This window comes from Chelon labrosus (genome assembly GCF_963514085.1).
Source record: "Chelon labrosus genome assembly, contig: SCAFFOLD_95, whole genome shotgun sequence".
Classification (NCBI taxonomy): Eukaryota; Metazoa; Chordata; class Actinopteri; order Mugiliformes; family Mugilidae; genus Chelon; species Chelon labrosus.
In genome coordinates this window covers 1-18,897 of record NW_028181588.1, presented here as the reverse complement: position 1 = coordinate 18,897, position 18,897 = coordinate 1, and the positions used below count along the sequence as shown (strand labels likewise).

Sequence of the window (18,897 nt, the reverse complement as noted above, 5' to 3'; positions counted from 1 at the left end):
CACGAGAGGGGCCCTGACAGCGCCCCATTCATCCGGCTGAACGCGCACCCTCGCCGGCTTCCACTGCTCGGGCGAGCCGCTAGGATGGCTCTGCCCCACCGGTCCCGTTCCAAGCCAGCTGCCTGCTTGAAACTGCACAATATGCTCACAAGCACCCTCTTCTTCACATGTAGAGGCAAGAAAGAGGCAGAATCGGTCTAATTCGGCCAGTCTGACAGTTAATGTGGTGGAGAGCAAAACAGCCGTTTCAGAGCGAGAGGATGCTTTTTTTGCACATTTCGACGTAAAAAGGCCCTGTCCTCACTGAATATTGAGCTGCAATGTGTGATTCGGATGAGGTCTTATCATGACAAGCTCGCATGGGATGTGTAATGAGGGAAAAAGCATGATTTTTATCCTCCACGAGAGGGGCCCTGACAGCGCCCCATTCATCCGGCTGAACGCGCACCCTCGCCGGCTTCCACTGCTCGGGCGAGCCGCTAGGATGGCTCTGCCCCACCGGTCCCGTTCCAAGCCAGCTGCCTGCTTGAAACTGCACAATATGCTCACAAGCACCCTCTTCTTCACATGTAGAGGCAAGAAAGAGGCAGAATCGGTCTAATTCGGCCAGTCTGACAGTTAATGTGGTGGAGAGCAAAACAGCCGTTTCAGAGCGAGAGGATGCTTTTTTTGCACATTTCGACGTAAAAAGGCCCTGTCCTCACTGAATATTGAGCTGCAATGTGTGATTCGGATGAGGTCTTATCATGACAAGCTCGCATGGGATGTGTAATGAGGGAAAAAGCATGATTTTTATCCTCCACGAGAGGGGCCCTGACAGCGCCCCATTCATCCGGCTGAACGCGCACCCTCGCCGGCTTCCACTGCTCGGGCGAGCCGCTAGGATGGCTCTGCCCCACCGGTCCCGTTCCAAGCCAGCTGCCTGCTTGAAACTGCACAATATGCTCACAAGCACCCTCTTCTTCACATGTAGAGGCAAGAAAGAGGCAGAATCGGTCTAATTCGGCCAGTCTGACAGTTAATGTGGTGGAGAGCAAAACAGCCGTTTCAGAGCGAGAGGATGCTTTTTTTGCACATTTCGACGTAAAAAGGCCCTGTCCTCACTGAATATTGAGCTGCAATGTGTGATTCGGATGAGGTCTTATCATGACAAGCTCGCATGGGATGTGTAATGAGGGAAAAAGCATGATTTTTATCCTCCACGAGAGGGGCCCTGACAGCGCCCCATTCATCCGGCTGAACGCGCACCCTCGCCGGCTTCCACTGCTCGGGCGAGCCGCTAGGATGGCTCTGCCCCACCGGTCCCGTTCCAAGCCAGCTGCCTGCTTGAAACTGCACAATATGCTCACAAGCACCCTCTTCTTCACATGTAGAGGCAAGAAAGAGGCAGAATCGGTCTAATTCGGCCAGTCTGACAGTTAATGTGGTGGAGAGCAAAACAGCCGTTTCAGAGCGAGAGGATGCTTTTTTTGCACATTTCGACGTAAAAAGGCCCTGTCCTCACTGAATATTGAGCTGCAATGTGTGATTCGGATGAGGTCTTATCATGACAAGCTCGCATGGGATGTGTAATGAGGGAAAAAGCATGATTTTTATCCTCCACGAGAGGGGCCCTGACAGCGCCCCATTCATCCGGCTGAACGCGCACCCTCGCCGGCTTCCACTGCTCGGGCGAGCCGCTAGGATGGCTCTGCCCCACCGGTCCCGTTCCAAGCCAGCTGCCTGCTTGAAACTGCACAATATGCTCACAAGCACCCTCTTCTTCACATGTAGAGGCAAGAAAGAGGCAGAATCGGTCTAATTCGGCCAGTCTGACAGTTAATGTGGTGGAGAGCAAAACAGCCGTTTCAGAGCGAGAGGATGCTTTTTTTGCACATTTCGACGTAAAAAGGCCCTGTCCTCACTGAATATTGAGCTGCAATGTGTGATTCGGATGAGGTCTTATCATGACAAGCTCGCATGGGATGTGTAATGAGGGAAAAAGCATGATTTTTATCCTCCACGAGAGGGGCCCTGACAGCGCCCCATTCATCCGGCTGAACGCGCACCCTCGCCGGCTTCCACTGCTCGGGCGAGCCGCTAGGATGGCTCTGCCCCACCGGTCCCGTTCCAAGCCAGCTGCCTGCTTGAAACTGCACAATATGCTCACAAGCACCCTCTTCTTCACATGTAGAGGCAAGAAAGAGGCAGAATCGGTCTAATTCGGCCAGTCTGACAGTTAATGTGGTGGAGAGCAAAACAGCCGTTTCAGAGCGAGAGGATGCTTTTTTTGCACATTTCGACGTAAAAAGGCCCTGTCCTCACTGAATATTGAGCTGCAATGTGTGATTCGGATGAGGTCTTATCATGACAAGCTCGCATGGGATGTGTAATGAGGGAAAAAGCATGATTTTTATCCTCCACGAGAGGGGCCCTGACAGCGCCCCATTCATCCGGCTGAACGCGCACCCTCGCCGGCTTCCACTGCTCGGGCGAGCCGCTAGGATGGCTCTGCCCCACCGGTCCCGTTCCAAGCCAGCTGCCTGCTTGAAACTGCACAATATGCTCACAAGCACCCTCTTCTTCACATGTAGAGGCAAGAAAGAGGCAGAATCGGTCTAATTCGGCCAGTCTGACAGTTAATGTGGTGGAGAGCAAAACAGCCGTTTCAGAGCGAGAGGATGCTTTTTTTGCACATTTCGACGTAAAAAGGCCCTGTCCTCACTGAATATTGAGCTGCAATGTGTGATTCGGATGAGGTCTTATCATGACAAGCTCGCATGGGATGTGTAATGAGGGAAAAAGCATGATTTTTATCCTCCACGAGAGGGGCCCTGACAGCGCCCCATTCATCCGGCTGAACGCGCACCCTCGCCGGCTTCCACTGCTCGGGCGAGCCGCTAGGATGGCTCTGCCCCACCGGTCCCGTTCCAAGCCAGCTGCCTGCTTGAAACTGCACAATATGCTCACAAGCACCCTCTTCTTCACATGTAGAGGCAAGAAAGAGGCAGAATCGGTCTAATTCGGCCAGTCTGACAGTTAATGTGGTGGAGAGCAAAACAGCCGTTTCAGAGCGAGAGGATGCTTTTTTTGCACATTTCGACGTAAAAAGGCCCTGTCCTCACTGAATATTGAGCTGCAATGTGTGATTCGGATGAGGTCTTATCATGACAAGCTCGCATGGGATGTGTAATGAGGGAAAAAGCATGATTTTTATCCTCCACGAGAGGGGCCCTGACAGCGCCCCATTCATCCGGCTGAACGCGCACCCTCGCCGGCTTCCACTGCTCGGGCGAGCCGCTAGGATGGCTCTGCCCCACCGGTCCCGTTCCAAGCCAGCTGCCTGCTTGAAACTGCACAATATGCTCACAAGCACCCTCTTCTTCACATGTAGAGGCAAGAAAGAGGCAGAATCGGTCTAATTCGGCCAGTCTGACAGTTAATGTGGTGGAGAGCAAAACAGCCGTTTCAGAGCGAGAGGATGCTTTTTTTGCACATTTCGACGTAAAAAGGCCCTGTCCTCACTGAATATTGAGCTGCAATGTGTGATTCGGATGAGGTCTTATCATGACAAGCTCGCATGGGATGTGTAATGAGGGAAAAAGCATGATTTTTATCCTCCACGAGAGGGGCCCTGACAGCGCCCCATTCATCCGGCTGAACGCGCACCCTCGCCGGCTTCCACTGCTCGGGCGAGCCGCTAGGATGGCTCTGCCCCACCGGTCCCGTTCCAAGCCAGCTGCCTGCTTGAAACTGCACAATATGCTCACAAGCACCCTCTTCTTCACATGTAGAGGCAAGAAAGAGGCAGAATCGGTCTAATTCGGCCAGTCTGACAGTTAATGTGGTGGAGAGCAAAACAGCCGTTTCAGAGCGAGAGGATGCTTTTTTTGCACATTTCGACGTAAAAAGGCCCTGTCCTCACTGAATATTGAGCTGCAATGTGTGATTCGGATGAGGTCTTATCATGACAAGCTCGCATGGGATGTGTAATGAGGGAAAAAGCATGATTTTTATCCTCCACGAGAGGGGCCCTGACAGCGCCCCATTCATCCGGCTGAACGCGCACCCTCGCCGGCTTCCACTGCTCGGGCGAGCCGCTAGGATGGCTCTGCCCCACCGGTCCCGTTCCAAGCCAGCTGCCTGCTTGAAACTGCACAATATGCTCACAAGCACCCTCTTCTTCACATGTAGAGGCAAGAAAGAGGCAGAATCGGTCTAATTCGGCCAGTCTGACAGTTAATGTGGTGGAGAGCAAAACAGCCGTTTCAGAGCGAGAGGATGCTTTTTTTGCACATTTCGACGTAAAAAGGCCCTGTCCTCACTGAATATTGAGCTGCAATGTGTGATTCGGATGAGGTCTTATCATGACAAGCTCGCATGGGATGTGTAATGAGGGAAAAAGCATGATTTTTATCCTCCACGAGAGGGGCCCTGACAGCGCCCCATTCATCCGGCTGAACGCGCACCCTCGCCGGCTTCCACTGCTCGGGCGAGCCGCTAGGATGGCTCTGCCCCACCGGTCCCGTTCCAAGCCAGCTGCCTGCTTGAAACTGCACAATATGCTCACAAGCACCCTCTTCTTCACATGTAGAGGCAAGAAAGAGGCAGAATCGGTCTAATTCGGCCAGTCTGACAGTTAATGTGGTGGAGAGCAAAACAGCCGTTTCAGAGCGAGAGGATGCTTTTTTTGCACATTTCGACGTAAAAAGGCCCTGTCCTCACTGAATATTGAGCTGCAATGTGTGATTCGGATGAGGTCTTATCATGACAAGCTCGCATGGGATGTGTAATGAGGGAAAAAGCATGATTTTTATCCTCCACGAGAGGGGCCCTGACAGCGCCCCATTCATCCGGCTGAACGCGCACCCTCGCCGGCTTCCACTGCTCGGGCGAGCCGCTAGGATGGCTCTGCCCCACCGGTCCCGTTCCAAGCCAGCTGCCTGCTTGAAACTGCACAATATGCTCACAAGCACCCTCTTCTTCACATGTAGAGGCAAGAAAGAGGCAGAATCGGTCTAATTCGGCCAGTCTGACAGTTAATGTGGTGGAGAGCAAAACAGCCGTTTCAGAGCGAGAGGATGCTTTTTTTGCACATTTCGACGTAAAAAGGCCCTGTCCTCACTGAATATTGAGCTGCAATGTGTGATTCGGATGAGGTCTTATCATGACAAGCTCGCATGGGATGTGTAATGAGGGAAAAAGCATGATTTTTATCCTCCACGAGAGGGGCCCTGACAGCGCCCCATTCATCCGGCTGAACGCGCACCCTCGCCGGCTTCCACTGCTCGGGCGAGCCGCTAGGATGGCTCTGCCCCACCGGTCCCGTTCCAAGCCAGCTGCCTGCTTGAAACTGCACAATATGCTCACAAGCACCCTCTTCTTCACATGTAGAGGCAAGAAAGAGGCAGAATCGGTCTAATTCGGCCAGTCTGACAGTTAATGTGGTGGAGAGCAAAACAGCCGTTTCAGAGCGAGAGGATGCTTTTTTTGCACATTTCGACGTAAAAAGGCCCTGTCCTCACTGAATATTGAGCTGCAATGTGTGATTCGGATGAGGTCTTATCATGACAAGCTCGCATGGGATGTGTAATGAGGGAAAAAGCATGATTTTTATCCTCCACGAGAGGGGCCCTGACAGCGCCCCATTCATCCGGCTGAACGCGCACCCTCGCCGGCTTCCACTGCTCGGGCGAGCCGCTAGGATGGCTCTGCCCCACCGGTCCCGTTCCAAGCCAGCTGCCTGCTTGAAACTGCACAATATGCTCACAAGCACCCTCTTCTTCACATGTAGAGGCAAGAAAGAGGCAGAATCGGTCTAATTCGGCCAGTCTGACAGTTAATGTGGTGGAGAGCAAAACAGCCGTTTCAGAGCGAGAGGATGCTTTTTTTGCACATTTCGACGTAAAAAGGCCCTGTCCTCACTGAATATTGAGCTGCAATGTGTGATTCGGATGAGGTCTTATCATGACAAGCTCGCATGGGATGTGTAATGAGGGAAAAAGCATGATTTTTATCCTCCACGAGAGGGGCCCTGACAGCGCCCCATTCATCCGGCTGAACGCGCACCCTCGCCGGCTTCCACTGCTCGGGCGAGCCGCTAGGATGGCTCTGCCCCACCGGTCCCGTTCCAAGCCAGCTGCCTGCTTGAAACTGCACAATATGCTCACAAGCACCCTCTTCTTCACATGTAGAGGCAAGAAAGAGGCAGAATCGGTCTAATTCGGCCAGTCTGACAGTTAATGTGGTGGAGAGCAAAACAGCCGTTTCAGAGCGAGAGGATGCTTTTTTTGCACATTTCGACGTAAAAAGGCCCTGTCCTCACTGAATATTGAGCTGCAATGTGTGATTCGGATGAGGTCTTATCATGACAAGCTCGCATGGGATGTGTAATGAGGGAAAAAGCATGATTTTTATCCTCCACGAGAGGGGCCCTGACAGCGCCCCATTCATCCGGCTGAACGCGCACCCTCGCCGGCTTCCACTGCTCGGGCGAGCCGCTAGGATGGCTCTGCCCCACCGGTCCCGTTCCAAGCCAGCTGCCTGCTTGAAACTGCACAATATGCTCACAAGCACCCTCTTCTTCACATGTAGAGGCAAGAAAGAGGCAGAATCGGTCTAATTCGGCCAGTCTGACAGTTAATGTGGTGGAGAGCAAAACAGCCGTTTCAGAGCGAGAGGATGCTTTTTTTGCACATTTCGACGTAAAAAGGCCCTGTCCTCACTGAATATTGAGCTGCAATGTGTGATTCGGATGAGGTCTTATCATGACAAGCTCGCATGGGATGTGTAATGAGGGAAAAAGCATGATTTTTATCCTCCACGAGAGGGGCCCTGACAGCGCCCCATTCATCCGGCTGAACGCGCACCCTCGCCGGCTTCCACTGCTCGGGCGAGCCGCTAGGATGGCTCTGCCCCACCGGTCCCGTTCCAAGCCAGCTGCCTGCTTGAAACTGCACAATATGCTCACAAGCACCCTCTTCTTCACATGTAGAGGCAAGAAAGAGGCAGAATCGGTCTAATTCGGCCAGTCTGACAGTTAATGTGGTGGAGAGCAAAACAGCCGTTTCAGAGCGAGAGGATGCTTTTTTTGCACATTTCGACGTAAAAAGGCCCTGTCCTCACTGAATATTGAGCTGCAATGTGTGATTCGGATGAGGTCTTATCATGACAAGCTCGCATGGGATGTGTAATGAGGGAAAAAGCATGATTTTTATCCTCCACGAGAGGGGCCCTGACAGCGCCCCATTCATCCGGCTGAACGCGCACCCTCGCCGGCTTCCACTGCTCGGGCGAGCCGCTAGGATGGCTCTGCCCCACCGGTCCCGTTCCAAGCCAGCTGCCTGCTTGAAACTGCACAATATGCTCACAAGCACCCTCTTCTTCACATGTAGAGGCAAGAAAGAGGCAGAATCGGTCTAATTCGGCCAGTCTGACAGTTAATGTGGTGGAGAGCAAAACAGCCGTTTCAGAGCGAGAGGATGCTTTTTTTGCACATTTCGACGTAAAAAGGCCCTGTCCTCACTGAATATTGAGCTGCAATGTGTGATTCGGATGAGGTCTTATCATGACAAGCTCGCATGGGATGTGTAATGAGGGAAAAAGCATGATTTTTATCCTCCACGAGAGGGGCCCTGACAGCGCCCCATTCATCCGGCTGAACGCGCACCCTCGCCGGCTTCCACTGCTCGGGCGAGCCGCTAGGATGGCTCTGCCCCACCGGTCCCGTTCCAAGCCAGCTGCCTGCTTGAAACTGCACAATATGCTCACAAGCACCCTCTTCTTCACATGTAGAGGCAAGAAAGAGGCAGAATCGGTCTAATTCGGCCAGTCTGACAGTTAATGTGGTGGAGAGCAAAACAGCCGTTTCAGAGCGAGAGGATGCTTTTTTTGCACATTTCGACGTAAAAAGGCCCTGTCCTCACTGAATATTGAGCTGCAATGTGTGATTCGGATGAGGTCTTATCATGACAAGCTCGCATGGGATGTGTAATGAGGGAAAAAGCATGATTTTTATCCTCCACGAGAGGGGCCCTGACAGCGCCCCATTCATCCGGCTGAACGCGCACCCTCGCCGGCTTCCACTGCTCGGGCGAGCCGCTAGGATGGCTCTGCCCCACCGGTCCCGTTCCAAGCCAGCTGCCTGCTTGAAACTGCACAATATGCTCACAAGCACCCTCTTCTTCACATGTAGAGGCAAGAAAGAGGCAGAATCGGTCTAATTCGGCCAGTCTGACAGTTAATGTGGTGGAGAGCAAAACAGCCGTTTCAGAGCGAGAGGATGCTTTTTTTGCACATTTCGACGTAAAAAGGCCCTGTCCTCACTGAATATTGAGCTGCAATGTGTGATTCGGATGAGGTCTTATCATGACAAGCTCGCATGGGATGTGTAATGAGGGAAAAAGCAGGATTTTTATCCTCCACGAGAGGGGCCCTGACAGCGCCCCATTCATCCGGCTGAACGCGCACCCTCGCCGGCTTCCACTGCTCGGGCGAGCCGCTAGGATGGCTCTGCCCCACCGGTCCCGTTCCAAGCCAGCTGCCTGCTTGAAACTGCACAATATGCTCACAAGCACCCTCTTCTTCACATGTAGAGGCAAGAAAGAGGCAGAATCGGTCTAATTCGGCCAGTCTGACAGTTAATGTGGTGGAGAGCAAAACAGCCGTTTCAGAGCGAGAGGATGCTTTTTTTGCACATTTCGACGTAAAAAGGCCCTGTCCTCACTGAATATTGAGCTGCAATGTGTGATTCGGATGAGGTCTTATCATGACAAGCTCGCATGGGATGTGTAATGAGGGAAAAAGCAGGATTTTTATCCTCCACGAGAGGGGCCCTGACAGCGCCCCATTCATCCGGCTGAACGCGCACCCTCGCCGGCTTCCACTGCTCGGGCGAGCCGCTAGGATGGCTCTGCCCCACCGGTCCCGTTCCAAGCCAGCTGCCTGCTTGAAACTGCACAATATGCTCACAAGCACCCTCTTCTTCACATGTAGAGGCAAGAAAGAGGCAGAATCGGTCTAATTCGGCCAGTCTGACAGTTAATGTGGTGGAGAGCAAAACAGCCGTTTCAGAGCGAGAGGATGCTTTTTTTGCACATTTCGACGTAAAAAGGCCCTGTCCTCACTGAATATTGAGCTGCAATGTGTGATTCGGATGAGGTCTTATCATGACAAGCTCGCATGGGATGTGTAATGAGGGAAAAAGCATGATTTTTATCCTCCACGAGAGGGGCCCTGACAGCGCCCCATTCATCCGGCTGAACGCGCACCCTCGCCGGCTTCCACTGCTCGGGCGAGCCGCTAGGATGGCTCTGCCCCACCGGTCCCGTTCCAAGCCAGCTGCCTGCTTGAAACTGCACAATATGCTCACAAGCACCCTCTTCTTCACATGTAGAGGCAAGAAAGAGGCAGAATCGGTCTAATTCGGCCAGTCTGACAGTTAATGTGGTGGAGAGCAAAACAGCCGTTTCAGAGCGAGAGGATGCTTTTTTTGCACATTTCGACGTAAAAAGGCCCTGTCCTCACTGAATATTGAGCTGCAATGTGTGATTCGGATGAGGTCTTATCATGACAAGCTCGCATGGGATGTGTAATGAGGGAAAAAGCATGATTTTTATCCTCCACGAGAGGGGCCCTGACAGCGCCCCATTCATCCGGCTGAACGCGCACCCTCGCCGGCTTCCACTGCTCGGGCGAGCCGCTAGGATGGCTCTGCCCCACCGGTCCCGTTCCAAGCCAGCTGCCTGCTTGAAACTGCACAATATGCTCACAAGCACCCTCTTCTTCACATGTAGAGGCAAGAAAGAGGCAGAATCGGTCTAATTCGGCCAGTCTGACAGTTAATGTGGTGGAGAGCAAAACAGCCGTTTCAGAGCGAGAGGATGCTTTTTTTGCACATTTCGACGTAAAAAGGCCCTGTCCTCACTGAATATTGAGCTGCAATGTGTGATTCGGATGAGGTCTTATCATGACAAGCTCGCATGGGATGTGTAATGAGGGAAAAAGCATGATTTTTATCCTCCACGAGAGGGGCCCTGACAGCGCCCCATTCATCCGGCTGAACGCGCACCCTCGCCGGCTTCCACTGCTCGGGCGAGCCGCTAGGATGGCTCTGCCCCACCGGTCCCGTTCCAAGCCAGCTGCCTGCTTGAAACTGCACAATATGCTCACAAGCACCCTCTTCTTCACATGTAGAGGCAAGAAAGAGGCAGAATCGGTCTAATTCGGCCAGTCTGACAGTTAATGTGGTGGAGAGCAAAACAGCCGTTTCAGAGCGAGAGGATGCTTTTTTTGCACATTTCGACGTAAAAAGGCCCTGTCCTCACTGAATATTGAGCTGCAATGTGTGATTCGGATGAGGTCTTATCATGACAAGCTCGCATGGGATGTGTAATGAGGGAAAAAGCAGGATTTTTATCCTCCACGAGAGGGGCCCTGACAGCGCCCCATTCATCCGGCTGAACGCGCACCCTCGCCGGCTTCCACTGCTCGGGCGAGCCGCTAGGATGGCTCTGCCCCACCGGTCCCGTTCCAAGCCAGCTGCCTGCTTGAAACTGCACAATATGCTCACAAGCACCCTCTTCTTCACATGTAGAGGCAAGAAAGAGGCAGAATCGGTCTAATTCGGCCAGTCTGACAGTTAATGTGGTGGAGAGCAAAACAGCCGTTTCAGAGCGAGAGGATGCTTTTTTTGCACATTTCGACGTAAAAAGGCCCTGTCCTCACTGAATATTGAGCTGCAATGTGTGATTCGGATGAGGTCTTATCATGACAAGCTCGCATGGGATGTGTAATGAGGGAAAAAGCATGATTTTTATCCTCCACGAGAGGGGCCCTGACAGCGCCCCATTCATCCGGCTGAACGCGCACCCTCGCCGGCTTCCACTGCTCGGGCGAGCCGCTAGGATGGCTCTGCCCCACCGGTCCCGTTCCAAGCCAGCTGCCTGCTTGAAACTGCACAATATGCTCACAAGCACCCTCTTCTTCACATGTAGAGGCAAGAAAGAGGCAGAATCGGTCTAATTCGGCCAGTCTGACAGTTAATGTGGTGGAGAGCAAAACAGCCGTTTCAGAGCGAGAGGATGCTTTTTTTGCACATTTCGACGTAAAAAGGCCCTGTCCTCACTGAATATTGAGCTGCAATGTGTGATTCGGATGAGGTCTTATCATGACAAGCTCGCATGGGATGTGTAATGAGGGAAAAAGCATGATTTTTATCCTCCACGAGAGGGGCCCTGACAGCGCCCCATTCATCCGGCTGAACGCGCACCCTCGCCGGCTTCCACTGCTCGGGCGAGCCGCTAGGATGGCTCTGCCCCACCGGTCCCGTTCCAAGCCAGCTGCCTGCTTGAAACTGCACAATATGCTCACAAGCACCCTCTTCTTCACATGTAGAGGCAAGAAAGAGGCAGAATCGGTCTAATTCGGCCAGTCTGACAGTTAATGTGGTGGAGAGCAAAACAGCCGTTTCAGAGCGAGAGGATGCTTTTTTTGCACATTTCGACGTAAAAAGGCCCTGTCCTCACTGAATATTGAGCTGCAATGTGTGATTCGGATGAGGTCTTATCATGACAAGCTCGCATGGGATGTGTAATGAGGGAAAAAGCATGATTTTTATCCTCCACGAGAGGGGCCCTGACAGCGCCCCATTCATCCGGCTGAACGCGCACCCTCGCCGGCTTCCACTGCTCGGGCGAGCCGCTAGGATGGCTCTGCCCCACCGGTCCCGTTCCAAGCCAGCTGCCTGCTTGAAACTGCACAATATGCTCACAAGCACCCTCTTCTTCACATGTAGAGGCAAGAAAGAGGCAGAATCGGTCTAATTCGGCCAGTCTGACAGTTAATGTGGTGGAGAGCAAAACAGCCGTTTCAGAGCGAGAGGATGCTTTTTTTGCACATTTCGACGTAAAAAGGCCCTGTCCTCACTGAATATTGAGCTGCAATGTGTGATTCGGATGAGGTCTTATCATGACAAGCTCGCATGGGATGTGTAATGAGGGAAAAAGCATGATTTTTATCCTCCACGAGAGGGGCCCTGACAGCGCCCCATTCATCCGGCTGAACGCGCACCCTCGCCGGCTTCCACTGCTCGGGCGAGCCGCTAGGATGGCTCTGCCCCACCGGTCCCGTTCCAAGCCAGCTGCCTGCTTGAAACTGCACAATATGCTCACAAGCACCCTCTTCTTCACATGTAGAGGCAAGAAAGAGGCAGAATCGGTCTAATTCGGCCAGTCTGACAGTTAATGTGGTGGAGAGCAAAACAGCCGTTTCAGAGCGAGAGGATGCTTTTTTTGCACATTTCGACGTAAAAAGGCCCTGTCCTCACTGAATATTGAGCTGCAATGTGTGATTCGGATGAGGTCTTATCATGACAAGCTCGCATGGGATGTGTAATGAGGGAAAAAGCATGATTTTTATCCTCCACGAGAGGGGCCCTGACAGCGCCCCATTCATCCGGCTGAACGCGCACCCTCGCCGGCTTCCACTGCTCGGGCGAGCCGCTAGGATGGCTCTGCCCCACCGGTCCCGTTCCAAGCCAGCTGCCTGCTTGAAACTGCACAATATGCTCACAAGCACCCTCTTCTTCACATGTAGAGGCAAGAAAGAGGCAGAATCGGTCTAATTCGGCCAGTCTGACAGTTAATGTGGTGGAGAGCAAAACAGCCGTTTCAGAGCGAGAGGATGCTTTTTTTGCACATTTCGACGTAAAAAGGCCCTGTCCTCACTGAATATTGAGCTGCAATGTGTGATTCGGATGAGGTCTTATCATGACAAGCTCGCATGGGATGTGTAATGAGGGAAAAAGCATGATTTTTATCCTCCACGAGAGGGGCCCTGACAGCGCCCCATTCATCCGGCTGAACGCGCACCCTCGCCGGCTTCCACTGCTCGGGCGAGCCGCTAGGATGGCTCTGCCCCACCGGTCCCGTTCCAAGCCAGCTGCCTGCTTGAAACTGCACAATATGCTCACAAGCACCCTCTTCTTCACATGTAGAGGCAAGAAAGAGGCAGAATCGGTCTAATTCGGCCAGTCTGACAGTTAATGTGGTGGAGAGCAAAACAGCCGTTTCAGAGCGAGAGGATGCTTTTTTTGCACATTTCGACGTAAAAAGGCCCTGTCCTCACTGAATGTGTTGGAACTGTTTATGTTATGTTCATCCAGCCGCTAGGAGGCGCTATTGACAATTGTGGTGATGTATTCAACCAGTAGGTGGTCAGAAGAAAAAAGAAAAGAAAAGCTAGCTTGGAAAGTGACAATCAGTCCATGAGGTGTGTTTTTCCTCACTTAAGCCATCCTCTCATTTCCAGCCCTTTGAGTGGAAATATGAGTAAGTTTTATGTTAGTTATGAATCTTGGCAGGTATATTTGTTGCACTTGTCATAGGTTGTGAAATTTTTTAGACAACATTTGCATTTGATTTGAGTTGTGTTCCAGTGGTGATAGCGGAGCCTATTTAAGTTGTCTGTACTAATGCTTAGCTACTGTTAACAAGTAATTGTCTACATAGTGATAACAGTTAATGTGCATTGTTAATTTTACATAATACTTATTTGTATTTTGTATCTTGTATGTTGCAGTTTCACACTTTTTGTATTAAATCCTGGCCAAACACAACACCTGTCTGTTCCTTGGAGGAAATGATGCAAGAAGAGTTTAGCTGGCTGTGAAGCTCAATTAGGACACAGGGTCACATTGGGTGTAACAGTACAGTGAAATCATAACGCTCTACGAGGGACTACGGTGAACGGTTGGTGGAAGAAAACACAATCTGCAATCCTGCTAAAGGCTACTATGGAGAAGGAAGAAACTAAAAGTCAAAGCTCACACTCCTCTCACTCATCAAAGGCACCTGTAGCAAAGTCAATATGTTCAGGAAATCTAACTGTTCGCTCAAAAGCTGGAGCATCTACAAGGTCATCAGCTTCAAGCCGAGCCAGTATGGCTGCGGCACGCGCTCAAGCAGATGCTCAAGCCGCCAAAGCCAGGCTAGCCTATGCTGAGAAAGAACTGAGCATCAAAGTGGAAAAAGCACGGTTAGAAGCAACACTTGATGTGCTCAATCTCCAGAAGGAGGCAGATGCTGCCATGGCCAAAGCTGAGGTAATGGAGGCAGCCGCAGCTCAGTATGAGGACATGGAAAAAAGTAACGAACTGAGTTTCTTGCCCTTACAACCAACTACAGAGGAGAAAGTGAGTGAGTACATAAACAGACACAGTTACAAAGATGAGCCGACTCAAAAAAGAGAGACTTTTCAACACAGCCCTACACGTCAGGAACAATACCAACCAGATGTTCACACATCTTTTCACGTTAAACAGGAAGCAAACAATTACTCAGTCCAGCCACCAGATGGCGCCAAACGACCACCGATAAGAGACGTAATCGAACAACCAAAGCAGTTTTTAAGTCCAAATAGCGCTGACAACACAACCAGTGACCTTGCCAGGTTTCTAGCCAAGAGTCAACTAGTAACCGGAGGGCTGACTAAATTTGATGATAAACCAGAGAGTTATCTCAGCTGGAAGGCTACTTTCCAGTGCACTATCAGAGAACTGGGTCTTACAGCTAGCGAAGAAATTAACCTCCTCATCAAATGGCTCGGCCCTGAGTCTTCTGATCATGCAAAAAGATTGAAGGCGGTCAACATTAGATTCCCACTTGCTGGTCTGAACATGATATGGGAGAGATTAGAAGAATGCTACGGCTCTCCAGAAGCAATAGAAAACTCTCTTTTCACAAGGTTACAGAACTTTCCAAAGCTTTCGAGCAAAGAGCCTCACAAGCTTCGTGACCTGTCAGATCTGCTGTGTGAACTGGAAGGTGCAAAATTAGATGGATATCTCACGGGGTTGAGTTACCTCGATACAGCTAGAGGAGTGGGTCCAATTGTTGAGAAGCTGCCCTTTCCCCTTCAAGAGAGATGGACAATGGTGGGGTCGAATTATAAAGAGGATCATAATGTAAGCTTTCCACCCTTCTCGTTCTTTGTGGACTTTGTGAAACGCCAAGCCAAAGCGAGGAATGACCCAAGCTTTACCACAGCTTACAACCCACCTGTCAATCCTGCAGTTAGTTACAAAAAAGGAAAGCTAACAAGCAACTACAGCCAAAGACAGTCCGTCACAGCACACAAGACAGAAGTGTTAGAGACAGACAAGACAAAAGACACAAGACAGACAGACATTCAAAAAGAATGCCCCATACATCACAAACCACATCCACTGAAAAGATGCAGAGGTTTCAGAATGATGCTGCTGGAAGATAGAAAAAAGTTGCTCAAAGAAAATAACATCTGCTATCGCTGCCTCGCTTCTACCACTCACCAAGCCAAGGAATGTAAAGCTACAATAAAGTGTGATGAGTGTGGCAGCGAGAGACATCTAGGAGCTCTTCACCCAGGTCCAGCACCATCAACATCCAAGCCTCCTTCATTCCCAAAGGAGTATGGCGGGGAGCAAGAACCTGCACAGGAGGTTGATGTTACAGCCACATGTACCGAGGTATGTGGGAATGAGATCACAGGAAAGTCCTGCTCCAAGATCTGTTTGGTGCAAGTCCACCACAGAGGTGAGCCACACAACACGAAGAAAATGTATGCAATAATAGACGATCAAAGTAACGAGTCACTAGCAAAGACAGAGTTTTTCGACATGTTTGCAATACAAGGCTCAACTATGCCATACACATTAAAAACCTGCTCCGGTGTGACTCGAGTAAGTGGCAGAAGAGCCTGTGACTACGTTGTTCAGTCATTTGATGGAAAAATGAGCTTTCCTCTCCCCATGCTTATAGAGTGCAATGCTATCCCAAACAATAAAGATGAGATACCCACTGCAGAAGCTGCTTCACACCATCCTCACCTGAGAGCCATAGCTGCTGAGATACCACACCTCGATCCTGATGCCGACATTCTGCTGCTGATTGGACGAAATCTGCTGAGTGTCCACAAGGTCAGAAAACAAATATGTGGCAAGCACAATGACCCATTTGCACAAAGGCTTGACCTGGGCTGGGTCATTATAGGGGATGTATGTCTGGGTAATGCCCACAAGCCAAGTGAAGTAAATGTTCTCAAGACACATATACTGGACAATGGTCGCCCAAGCTATCTCACTCCCTGCAGCAGCCGCTTCAACGTGAAAGAGAGCTTCACACTGAGCCAGTCCAAAGCCATTTCCAAACCAGTGGCACCTGCAAGCCTACAAACAAAGCTCACAGATGAGAATCTAGGAGAGAATGTTTTCTGCCAAACCAACGAAGACAACCGTCTTGCACATTCAGCTGAGGACCTCGTCTTTCTGAAAAAGATGGAACAGATCTTCAAAGATGACACTAACAGCTTGGTTGCACCACTCCCATTTCGAAGCCCAAGACGTCTCCTCCCAGACAACAGGTGCTACGCCCTTAAGCGCCTAGAGTCACTTCGACGCACACTCAACAAGAAGCCAGACATGAAGGCTCACTTCATTGAGTTCATGCAGAAAATGCTTGACAACAAGCATGCAGAGCTTGCACCACCTCGCACCAAGAATAAAGAGACCTGGTATCTTCCCACCTTCGGTGTTTACCACCCACAGAAGCCCGGGAAGATCCGTGTGGTGTTTGACTCTAGTGCTCAGTTTGATGGAGTGTCTCTCAATGATGTTCTGCTTTCTGGGCCCGATCTCAACAACACACTTGTGGGTGTGCTCCTGCGATTCAGGAAGGAACCTGTCGCTATCACAGCTGACATTGAGCAGATGTTTTACTGCTTTGTTGTTCAGGAGGACCACAGAGATTACCTTCGTTTCCTGTGGTATGAAGACAACGACCTAACCAAGGAGGTGGTAGACTATCGCATGAGAGTGCACGTTTTCGGTAACAGCCCCTCCCCAGCAGTAGCGATCTACGGATTGAGGATGGCAGCAAAGGAAGCCGAAGGTGAATATGGAACTGATGCTCGCAACTTCATCGAGCAAGACTTTTATGTGGATGACGCACTGAAGTCTTTCCCTACAGAAGCTGAGGCAATTGACGTCCTACAGAGAGCCCAGAAAATGCTCGCCCTCTCTAATCTACGTCTCCACAAGATAGCCTCCAACAAAGTGGAGGTGGTGAGTGCTTTCCCTTCTGAAGATAGAGCAAAGGAGATCAAAGAACTTGATCTAACTACAGACAAGCTCCCAGTCCAACGCAGTTTGGGTGTGATTTGGAACACCACATCAGACGCATTCATGTTTGATGTTCCTCAAGAGCAGAAGCCCTTAACTCGACGCGGTGTGCTCTCAACTGTAAATAGTTTGTTCGATCCTCTTGGGCTGCTCGCACCTGTAACTATTAAAGGCAGACTGCTACTCAGGGAGCTCACCAGCCGCAACCTTGAGTGGGACACCCCGTTGCCACAAGACATGTATGACGAATGGAGAAGATGGCAGGACTCGTTGCAGCATCTTACAGCCTTGCACATTCCTCGTACCTATGTCTCTTTCTCCATCTCACAAGCCATCTTCATCGAACTCTGCATGTTCTCAGATGCTTCGGTGAAAGCAATCGCAGCAGTAGCCTATGTGAAAGCAACACATGAGGATGGTCACAGCGAAGTTGGTTTCGTCATGGGCAAAGCCAAACTTGCTCCTATGCCAGAGCTCACCGTTCCCAGATTGGAACTTTGTGCTGCAGTGCTTGCGGTGGAGATGTCAGAGCTTCTGAAAGACGAGCTTAAGATCAAGTTTGACAGGATCACATTTCTCACTGACAGCAAAGTGGTTCTGGGATACATCTTCAACAAGAACAGGAGATTCCACGTATATGTGAACAATCGTGTCCAGAGGATCAAGCAATCTTCTCTCCCAGAGCAGTGGAAGTATGTTCCAACTGAGCACAATCCAGCTGACCATGGTTCTCGCTCACTAGCGGCAGAGAAAATCGAAAGCACATCATGGTGGTCTGGCCCAGCCTTTCTTCTGAAGACCAAGAGTGTTGCTCCTGAAAAAGGCCCATTTGAACTCATTGACCCGGAGTCAGATGCAGAAATCCGTCAGAACGCTACTGTGCTGGTGACCAGAACCTCATCAAGCAGTTTAGGTTCAACACGCTTTGAACGATTCTCAAAGTGGACCTCTCTTGTCAAAGCAGTTGCATACCTTCGTCATATAGCTCACAGTTTCAAGTCCAAAGATTGTAAAGGCTGGCACCTCTGCAGAACAAGTCTTACAGAAGAAACCTTGACTCAAGCAGAGCACACTATCATCAGGTGTGTCCAAAATGAAGCGTATGCGGAAGAAATCAAACGCATCAAGGCAAAACAAGATCTGCCATGCAACAGTCCTCTGTACAAGCTCAAGCCGATCATTGATGACGAAGACCTACTCCGTGTTGGCGGACGCTTGTCAGAATCCAACCTGACCAGTCAAGAAGCCAATCCTCTTCTGATCCCGAGAAACCATCACATTGCTCTCCTGCTCATCCGACATCATCATGAAGCTGTCAAGCATCAGGGAAGACACTTCACCGAGGGAGCAGTGCGAGCAAGTGGTTTGTGGTTGGTTGGTGCTAAGAGATCTATCAGCAGTTTCATCCACAAATGTGTGACTTGCAGAAAGCTTCGAGGGAAAACAGAGCAGCAAATCATGGCAGACCTGCCCGCCGAACGTCTACAAACTGATCCCCCATTCTCGTATGTTGGCCTAGATGTATTCGGACCGTGGGAAGTCACAACACGCCGCACTAGAGGTGGTCATGCCAATAGCAAACGCTGGGCTGTCCTGTTCTCTTGCATGTCTACAAGAGCAGTTCATATTGAAGTTATCGAGACGCTAAGCTCCTCAAGCTTCATCAATGCTCTTCGTAGATTTTTCTCTATCAGAGGGCCCGCTAAACAGTTACGGTCCGACTGCGGTACCAACTTCGTCGGCGCATCCAAAGAGCTGAAGTTGCA

General features: G+C 50.9%; 1 protein-coding gene across 1 annotated transcript; it reads left to right on the top strand.

The window, feature by feature from the left end:
- Nucleotides 1-13,114: 13,114 nt before the first annotated feature.
- LOC311509872 (uncharacterized protein) lies at nt 13,115-18,857 on the top strand (the record flags this gene model as incomplete). Its single annotated transcript, XM_084575310.1, has 2 exons — nt 13,115-13,248; nt 13,558-18,857. A coding segment is annotated over exon 2 (5,086 nt), but the record flags the coding sequence as incomplete, so codon positions are not given.
- Between the last annotated feature and the right edge of the window lie 40 nt (nt 18,858-18,897).